The sequence below is a fragment of the Apium graveolens genome, chromosome 7 (assembly GCF_009905375.1).
Source record: "Apium graveolens cultivar Ventura chromosome 7, ASM990537v1, whole genome shotgun sequence".
NCBI classification, from domain to species: Eukaryota; Viridiplantae; Streptophyta; class Magnoliopsida; order Apiales; family Apiaceae; genus Apium; species Apium graveolens.
The window spans coordinates 249,864,421-249,874,988 of record NC_133653.1 but is presented as its reverse complement, the minus strand read 5'-3'; the positions used below and the strand labels follow the sequence as shown (position 1 = coordinate 249,874,988).

The 10,568-nt window shown below is 32.4% G+C and overlaps 1 protein-coding gene across 1 annotated transcript; it reads left to right on the top strand.

The window, feature by feature from the left end:
- The first annotated feature begins 7,800 nt into the window (after positions 1 to 7,800).
- Positions 7,801 to 10,169, top strand: LOC141670865 (putative nucleoredoxin 1). Its single transcript, XM_074476907.1, has 4 exons — positions 7,801 to 8,123; positions 8,241 to 8,759; positions 8,850 to 9,353; positions 9,456 to 10,169. The coding sequence occupies exons 1-4, from the start codon at positions 7,812 to 7,814 to the stop codon at positions 9,933 to 9,935; spliced, it is 1,815 nt and encodes a 604-aa protein (XP_074333008.1). The 5' UTR covers positions 7,801 to 7,811; the 3' UTR covers positions 9,936 to 10,169.
- Positions 10,170 to 10,568: the final 399 nt, after the last annotated feature.

Sequence of the window (10,568 nt, the reverse complement as noted above, 5' to 3'; positions counted from 1 at the left end):
ACTCTCTCTGACCTACGAATGGGCTGTTCCACAGAAGGTTGTTCAGTCTGAACAGGTGTTTCCACTTGAACCGTAGTAGTTTGTGTTTCTTGAACTTCATCAAGTTCAATTTTGCTCCCACTGTTTCCTTCAAGGATAAACTCCTTTTCCAAGAAGGTAGCATGTCTGGAGACAAACACCCGATGATCGGTGTAAAAGTAATACCCTAAAGTCTCTTTAGGATATCCCACAAAACTACATTTTACGGATCGAGATTCCAGCTTATCTGGGTCAACTTTCTTGACATAAGCTGGACATCCCCAAATCTTAACGTGTTTAAGACTCGGTTTCCTTTCTTTCCATATCTCATATGGAGTTTGAGGAACAGATTTGGAAGGCACCTTATTCATTAAATATGTTGAGGTTTCCAATGCGTAACCCCATAGGAATACTGGAAGATTTGCATAGCTCATCATGGACCGAACCATGTCTAACAGAGTTCGATTTCTCCTTTCAGATACCCCATTCAACTGTGGAGTATATGGAGGAGTCCACTGAGAGACTATACCATTTTCTTTGAGATAATCTAGAAACTCTCCATTCAAGTATTCACGACCTCGATCTGATCGAAGAGTTATAATACTGTGTTTGGTTTGTTTCTCCACTTCATGTTTATATTCCTTGAACTTTTCAAAGGCTTCATACTTGTGTTTCATCAAGTACACATATCCGAATCTAGATCTATCATCTATGAAAGTAATGAAGTACGAAAATCCTCCCATGGCTTGCGTAGACATTGGTCCACATACATCTGTGTGTACCAATCCTAGCAAATCTGCAGCCCTCTCTCCATGTCCACTAAAGGGAGATTTGGTCATTTTACCCAATAGACAAGACTCGCACGTAGGATATGATTCAAAATCAAAGGGGTCTAGTAACCCTTCCTTATGCAATGTCTGAAGTCTATTTTCACTAATATGACCTAGCCTACAGTGCCATAAATAGGTCAGATTTTCATCGTCTCATTTTCTTTTATTAGTTTGTTCAATCTGAAGTAAATCATGCTCTACGTCACATACATACAGACCATTATTTAAAATTCCACGTCCATAAAGAACATTATCTCTAAGGATAGAACATTCATTATTCTTAATAATAAATGAAAAACCATCCAAACCCAACATAGGGATAGAAACAATATTCCTCACAATAGAGGGAACGTAATAACAATTATTCAAAATATTAGTCTTGCCCGTAGGCATATGTAAACTAAATGATCCTACCGCTATGGCCGTAACCCTTGCTCTATTGCCCATACGTAGAATCACCTCATCTTTTTCAAGATTCCTCCTTCCCTTTAGTCCTCGCAACGAATTACAAATATGAGAACCACAGGCGGTATCTAATACCCAAGTAGAAATTTGACCTAGTGACATATTAACTTCGATCATGAACACGCCTGAATCAGAAGCGGTAGTCTTACTACCCTTCCTCTTCTTCAATTCTGCAAGGTAAACCTTGCAGTTTCTCTTCCAGTGTCCTAACTTGTTACAGTGAAAGCATACAGCTAAATTAGGATCAGTCAACTTGTGAGCATCTAGTATGCTCCTGAGTGATAGTGCAGAACACATAATATAGTAAATCTGTAAATGATAAACACATAACAACACTCAGCAAATATTCGATTTCATTTTAAAACACTATATGAATCGGGTCTTTATTCATAAGTGGCTCCCACTAGTTTACCTAATTTATTCAACCCCCTACGTGAAAAATTAAGCATTCATAATGCTAGTAGGAATAGGGATCCTACATTCCATTACACAACCCCGGCTGTGGCACGAAACGCCATGTAATGTTCAATTGGCAGAAAACTCTTGTCAATTACATCTTATGTTATTCCCTAATCAAACTTTAGTCTCTTGAATAATTGAGTCTCGGCTGTGGCACGACAAACTCAATATTCTAAGTCAAGTCTAACCCAACATTCCGTACAGTTGAATCAGTCCCCAAAGGCCCACGGCTGTGGCACGTACCGACCTTTAGATTCTTATTCAATGTACACATCTCTATGTAATAGACAAGTATTTCTTATTTCGAAATCAAAGCCCTCGGCTGTAGCACGAACCGACAATGATTCAAAAATAAGAACTACTTTCTATCATGTTGGAAGGCTATGACCGACACAAGCCCGTTGTATCATTGGCCAATTACTACTTGATATTATTTAATTTTAGAGGGATTATATCACGTTACAATCATAATCATATTATAAAGAGATTCTTCCTTTTAAATTAAATTTTTCAAATCAATAATCAGATGATTCCCAGATCGGGTGGAGCATTGTCAAGAGGCGTCACTTAATAACCCTTTCTTACAGATAGAAATCTGTTGTTGACAGAATCATCCTTTCTCTCATATTGAAAATTCATATTCAATTACGTGTTTCACAAACACAAGAATCTCATGATTGTATTCATAATATTGTTATTTATGTTATGAAACAATTTCACTATACTAGGTTGTCTAACAAACGCCTTATGTTCATTTAAGTTCACCTAAATCTATCATCGCATGATAAACTAAGCATATATCACATATATAAACATGAATAAACATCAAGGTAGGCATGTTACATCATCTAGCATATCGGTCTAAGCATTATACATCTCTATGTATCACATGAAGCATTTAAAAGCAATTAAAACAGTCAAAAACAGCTTTAAAACACTTTTGGAAATATAAACAGTTCAAAACTTTTATATAAACTAAAATTTGATCACACCATTAGATCCGTCTCGGAAAAACGAATCCAACGATATATTGCACGCCCAAAACGGAGTTACGAAACTCCTAGAAAATCAAATTTAATGTGGATAGTCGGGCTGTAACGCATTACAGGAACGCGTTACAAGCCCTGTAACGCATTCCGGTGATGCGTTACAACCCTTTTAACCAATTAAAAGGTGTAACGCATTCCGTGAATGCGCCACATGGTGTAACGCATTCCTGGAATGCGCGACACCCTTTTTTTTTCTTTTGCAGCAGCCGCCGTCTTTTTCTTTCTTGGTTGCCGTGCCTGACAACTCACCTGTGCTTGTCTGTCTTGTTTGTTTTCTCCGTGCAGCACATAAACAATAGTAGAGCAGATATATACATACATACTTACAAATAATATATATATATATGATTTATTTAATTACGAATTTAATTGCAAGATCTTCAAAAATTCATAATAAAAAATCTATACATCATAAAATTATGAAAAAAAATTACCCAGACGATCTACAACACTTGTAGAACCCAGATCAACATTCAAAATTATTCTGAGAAACGATTTCTCATCAGACAAAATTAATCCATGATATAACTTGTAAAAATCATAATTAATTCATACAAGCACATAAAATTCTAAAATTTTTACCATAGATCTATATGTTTACAACCTATGCTCTGATACCAATGTTGGATTTTAATCGCAGCGGAGGCATGGTAAAACACTTTTACACACATAAAATCCAAATAAAAGCATATAAATCGTGGTAAAAACATAGGGATCGATTACTAACCTTTAATATGCGATCCAAAAGCAACGATCGGAGATCCTTAGCAGCTGCTACTCAAACGTGAAGCACTCCACCGGTGTCCACCAAGAAAACGACGTTAAGGAGGAGGAGGTAGAGAGAATTTGGTTTTCTAAAACTTTTGGGTTTTTGGGGTTAGAATAAAAATAGGGTTTATAATAGTATATTTATAGTCAAAATTTTCAGCTGAATTTTTTCATAAATATTATTATTATTATTATCCCATATATTATTCTCATTAATAATTAAAACACCTTTTAATTATTAATCTTTTTTCCAAACACTTTAGAAATAATTCTCTCACTTGATTTAATTTCTAAAATTAAATCCTTAATTAATAATATTAAGAACTTTTCTTAATTAATTTATAATCAATTAAATCTCATTTAATCAATTATTAAATTTGCCAATTAATTATTTATTTCACAAATAAATAATTATTAGCCATTATTAATTAATTCCTCCACCATTAAATCATTCTCTTTTTATGGTGTGACCCTTTAGGTTCAATATTAAGCCGGTAGTAGAAATAAATAATAATAAAACTATTTTATCATTATTTATATAAATTCTCTAATTTATTAAATATGATTAATTAATTAATCACATTTATTCTACATCGTGAGGGATACTTCTCAGCATATCGCGACTATCCGGATAATATGAATTCACTGCTTAGAATACCAAGAATCTATTCAGTGAATAGTTACCGTACAATAAACTCCTTCTACCCTACAATGTCCCGATTAAATACAAGGCATGGATCTCGTGTCAAGCCTATCTAATTTAATCACTTGCTTACCATTTACTATGCTTAGTTCTATACAAATTAGAAACTACTTTCTAATTTCATTCACTCTGGCCAGAGATTCCTGAACTAGCATAAGTGGATCAGCCTTGAACATTCGCTTCCTTCAGGGTAGATCCTTTATTGATCATACACTATCTTCGTGTACAAATTCCTATACCCAGTAGAGCCCTAATAATTGTCCCTGGAGACTAAGAACTAAACCAAAGCATAGTTCAGTGTACACAAGATGACTATGATGACCTCAAGTCTAAGGATACTTGTACAACTATCACTATGTGAACAACTGCTGACACGTGAGTGAACTCCATCAGTTGTTCAGCTGTGCGAGTCATGTTCAGTGAACTTATTCTATAATAAGCACCTACATACTAGCTATAGTGTCACCACACAAATGTCTATGAGAACAGACATCCTTCATAATGAAGCAAGCATAGTATGTACCGATCTTTGCGGATTATTAATTACCAGTTAGTAATCCTATGATCAGGAACTATTTAAGTTTAGAGTTATCATGTTTTAGGTCTCACTATTATGATCTCATCATAATCCATAAAAAGCTTTACTCTAAACTATGGTATATTTATTTAAACACTTAAATAGATAGAACCCGTAATAAAAACAAAACAAGTCTTTTATTAATATCAATGAAATCAAAACAGATTACATAAAAAGTTATTCCTAAATCCTAATACATGATTGGACTTAGGACATATTCCTTTCAATTTTGATTTTTATAAGTTTATATCTTCAGCTAAGAGTTTCATTTTGTTTTCACTCATTAGCTTGAGGGGGGGTATTGAATTGAGGAATAAAATAAAATGCTAGTTTAGTCAATATGGTGGAATATTTGGGCACTATATAAAACATCACCTAGTTCATTGTACGGTCATAATTGAATTTAAAATGTAGTCCTTTTGAGATACACTCGTATGTAAATATTTCTCATTTTGATCTTGTTCATGGTTTTTTTTATTTGTAAACATCTAAATCAACATACAGTTAAATATATGTTTGTTATCACTAATATATAAAATAAAATACTGTTAATCTCTCTTCTATAACCACCTCATAGAAAATTAATTCAATAAAAATAAATAAGAATTATTATATTTTAAAATAAATAGAGGAGAACCGTTAGATCTAATACAAAGAAAACTATTCCATATTTTAATGATACAAACCAAGTCCAAGTAGTTTTTTGAATGAATAGAATTTTATTCAATTTTTGAATCTTAAACTTAAAACTACTCTTCACTATTGTTAGTGAAAAAATTATTAAGGATTTTATATTAAAAATTCTATTCAATTTATAACATATACTTATACTTAGTTTAGATTTTCATAATTTTATTTTTTTAAGAATTAACTGCACTTTACACTCCTTGACTTTGATGGAAAAACATATATATATATATAGCACAAGTTTGCGAAAAGCATATTTCACCCCTTAACTTATATTTTAGCATTCATATCAGTCTTTTTTTATAATTTCATTGAGTTGGAGAGAGGTAAAAATGTCATTTCAGCATTTTATATTTTTTTTCAAATAATATTAAAAATAGAATTTTGATTCAAGATAGTAAATTTTAAATTTTCAAGAAACTAGTAATTTCGGTTTTGATTTTCATTCTACAATAATAATGTCAATATTTTATAGTTTTACAAAAAAAATTACAATTAATTTTGATTATATACCCAAACTTAATTTTAGTAGAGTTATAATATTTAGAAATTAACACTTTAAAAATGAAAATCGAAATTTAAATTCATCGTATGATTTAAAAATGGAAAAAAAATATTATTTTGCAGTTGGTATGACTAAAAATTTAATTTTTGATATTATTTTAAAAATAAAAAAATTATTTTGATTAAATATATCCTGGTACAAATTTATTTTTGAAATAAAATAATAGGGTGCAAAGTGCATTTTTACTCTAAATTTATCTTAAGATCTAAAGGTTTTTCGTTATCATTTAAAATTGAGGTAATTTCACTTTGCACCCCCAACTTTACTAGAAAAACATATATGTACCAGAAATTTGGAAAAAATAAATTGCATCCATTAATTTAAATTTGAGCATTTATTATGCATCCTTTTTTTATAATTGTACTCTAGTTATATATATTCTGAGATCATTTTTATTAATAAACCTACCAAAAGTTAAAGTTTAGTCGAAATTAGTATTAAAAAATTACCATAAATAGCATATTCATATTTAAAATTGCATTATAAAGTTTTTACAATTAGAATGGGTCATTATAAGTCGAAAAATACCCAAAATACACTACTTTCCAGCTCCAACCGTCCAAAATGCCTACTGCCGGTACGTTCCGCCCAAAATACCCGTTGAATACGCATTCAGGACATGCATATTCAAGTTTTTAAAAATAACAACGAATACGCATCACGTACATGCGTATTTTAAAAAAAAAATTAAAGAGATATGCATTCCAAGAATGCGTATTCACTAAAAGACAAAGGTGAATACACATTCTTATAATGTGTATCCTTTGTTAGTTTTTAAAAAAGTAAATACACATGGCTAGTATTCGTGTTCAATGGGTATTTTAAGCGTACACTGCCGTTTATTGGTATTTTGGGCATTTGTCCCCAAATAGTGGGTATTTTGTTTTTTCACCCTTATAAGTACGTAAATATTTTATAAACTGCCCGTAAGGATCGACTCAGTTGATTAAAAATGGGATAACTATCCTCGTGATCACATGTTCGAATCATACGGGAGGAGAATTTATGATTATGTCTTCTGAGTCTGCTATTGCATGTCAGGACATATCAATGCTTGATAATGAAAATAATTATACTATATAAACTATTTTTAGTGGTGGTTTTCAACTTCACACACTTTAATTAAATTATTCGGAGACTTTGTATTTTATTTTTAACAAAATTCGCGCAAACTAATATTTTAAAAATTATATACAACATATTTTACAAAGGGAATTTTTGAAAAATTCCAAAGTCTAAAAATATTTTCACAATAATACAATCATTTTTTTAAAAAATTGTCAAAAACCTTTTTTATTTGCCAAAAATTATTTTTTAATTTTTTTTTTACAAAAATACGATTTTTTGCAAGTGGAATCAACTGATTGCTAACTTGGACGAGTTTCTACAACTACATGCAACCTCAAATTTAAAAAAGAAAATTTAATTCAACTAGTTGCATATTTTGGTTGATTTAGTATTTTTGCAATAAAAAAACCACAAGATAATAAAATCGCAAAAAAATTTAGAAAAATTAGTATTTTTGGTAATTTGTCCTTATAATTTTTAAAATTATAAAATAGTAAAAAATAATTAAAATTATTAAACAATATAAAATAGAAATTAAAAAAAAAAATTGTAATATTGATTAGTATTAATAATACTCCACATAAAAAATCCAATCGAGTGAAACCCTAAATTGGTATGAAGGATGATGTCAATGGCGAGAGGACTCAGACTGGGGATTATGTTTTCAAGGAGGAGGAATTGTAATTATTATTCTTATGATGAATCTTGCCGGCAGGCGAAGAAGAGATGGAGGAGCAATGATAATGATGATTTGATGAAGAAAAAGAAGAAATCAGGTAAAGAAAGTTTCAGGTTAAGCAAGTGTTCGCAGCAGCAGCAGGATGGACGGAAAACAAGACGACGACTTAGAAAGGGAGATATAGTTAATTTATCCCAAATTCTCTTCACCGAAACAAGAGATTTTCTAATCACTTACAAGGACCGTGCTCGTCCGGTACGTAATACTTTTTTTATATGATTCTCTCTACTCCAATTTAACTGTTATTATTATTATTATTATTATTATTATTATTATTATTATTATTATTATTATTATTTATGTGTTTCGTAGGTACAAGCAAAACATATGCAAGGTAAGTTTGTTGTGTTACATTTTGTGCCTCTGGTTCCTTGGACTGCAAGATTGAGGCTATGGGTATCATCATTGGTAGAGGTATATGAGCAACTGCAGCCTAAAGGTTGTTTCGAGGTTGTTTTTATTGGAGTTGAGGTTGATACCAACCCACTCAATTCCTCTCTCAAGGATTTATTTGAAGAAAAGTTTTCTACCATGCCGTGGACGGCCATTCCTTTAGAAGATATCCAATCTATCCAAACACGATTGGGATTTCCTGTGTCTCGTTATATCGATGCCTTCACTACTTTTTCATTTGTCATTGATCCTATGGGCATAGTTTTGCAATGTGGTGCCGATGATGATTTTCTTCTGTATGGAGCTCCCGGTTTTCCTTTCAGTGACCATAAAATACAAAGCCTTGAATCTCAAGACAAGCAACTTTTAAAGCACCCTACCATCACACAACTCCTGACCTCTCCTGGATGTGATTGTGTCATCAACAAAGACAAGCAGGTTTACTTTTTTTTTTTTAGCTTCATGTTCTAATCTTCCATGCACCCTCATGAATTTTGATTGTTTCTCCGTTTTTACTACTTTTAACAGGAGGTACCTGTTCATCATCTTGAAGATAAGGTCGTGGGCTTGTATTTTTATGAAAATTTTCCCATCGATAATACTACAGAACATATTCTCAAAGCCTATGAACAGGTGGCTGATAAGGAAAAGTTTGAAATCGTGCTTGTTTACCTTCATAACACTTTTACTACTTCTGGACGTGCTAGTGAAGAATCATTCTGGAAAAGTTTTAACAAGATGCCTTGGTTGGCACTCCCTTTTAAAGACCCGCGGTGTTCCAGTTTGCAGCTTATTTTCAAATATGACAAGGTCTTTGAAGATCCGGATCCAGATCCTAGGCTTGTGATTATTGGACCACAAGGAAAATTCTTTGATGCATATGGCCATCACATCTTGAATGTACATGGAACTAAAGCTTATCCGTTCACCCGCCAAAGACTTGCTGAGTTGGCTGCTGAATTTGTAAAAAAAGTGAGGCTGGATATGCTCTGGGATCCAAACACTTATTTTAGACAAAAAGATGGGTCTAAAGTGAGTTCTTTTAATATTACTGTTCTTGGTTTTATGCCGGGCCTCTTCTGTTCAGAAGTTTAATTGACTCTGCTTATTAACTTTTCATCTTCAACTTTACAGGTTAAGATGTCGCAACTTGTGGGGAAGAGAATTATACTTATTGTTGAGAATAGTACGCATGATTGGGCTAATTTATTTCCCAAGTTTTGGTGTATGCTAAAAGCAAGGTATTTCCGAATGAAGGGCAAGGATGACGGGTTTGAAGTGATTAGCGTTACATATAAAGATAAGCATCCTCTATTTAGTCTGAAATCAAAGGATAAGGATGTTGCAAGTGTGCCATGGTTAAGACATCGTCCTTTTGGTATGAAGTCAAAGAGCTTGGAGTTGTTATTGCGTATATTTAAAGAAGATTATGGACTTCTTGCTTTTGATCATGATGGAAGGGTAGTGAGGAGAACCTCACATCCTACAATAGAAAGAGGGAATATGGATTTTCCCTTTTATTCTGGTAGTTTAGAAAAGGAGCTCCTGAAGGAAATAAATACTAAATTTGAGGACGATTGCTATTGGTTTCAGGGGGGTTTTGGTTGGGAGTAGTAAGGTTTGCTTGTTTCACATATTTATTTATACATTAATAACAATGTAATGTCTCTAGCTCTTATGTTGTATTCTGAGAAGTGTCTTGCTAGCTAGCTATCCTCTGCCTTGGATTCCCAGGAACCCTGTTTCTGGTGTTCAAATTGCTTCAAATCTCCCTCTATTTTGTACCAGCGAAGACATAAAGATTTGTGGTTTATCCTTGGTTTTTAGTATTAGATATGTTATGAACAATGGTCTTGGTATTAGATTTATTATGAGCTATGGTTTTTGGTATTGGTTTTGTAGTGAAGCTACCAGTGTTCAATCTAAATGCTTTATATTTTTATGTATATTTTCCCAAATTTTGGACAGAAATTATTGTTTTAATGCTTTATAATAACTTTTCTGATAATTTGATGTCTGGGAAAGAACCTTATCAGTGAGTATACTTCTTTGTGCATTGTGATTATTCTCCCAAGATATATAGGTTAGTTTTTTCTGTTAACTTTCAGGAGGCGGTGCTATATAAATTAGAAGAAAGTTAGAAAAATTCTGCCTCACTTTGTTAAAAGGGGATAACTTCTTGGCAGTTATTACCTGACCCGTAGAGATAAAAATGAAAAATCTCCACTTTGTTTAGGGTTTTCACAT

What these genes read in the sequence shown, in the direction of transcription:
- LOC141670865 (XM_074476907.1), top strand. Translation starts at nt 7,812, where the DNA reads ATGATGTCAATGGCGAGAGGACTCAGACTGGGGATTATGTTTTCAAGG. An exon ending in ACAAGGACCGTGCTCGTCCG is followed by an intron (nt 8,124 to 8,240) that starts GTACGTAATACT and finishes TGTGTTTCGTAG; the next exon opens with GTACAAGCAAAACATATGCA. An exon ending in TCATCAACAAAGACAAGCAG is followed by an intron (nt 8,760 to 8,849) that starts GTTTACTTTTTT and finishes TACTTTTAACAG; the next exon opens with GAGGTACCTGTTCATCATCT.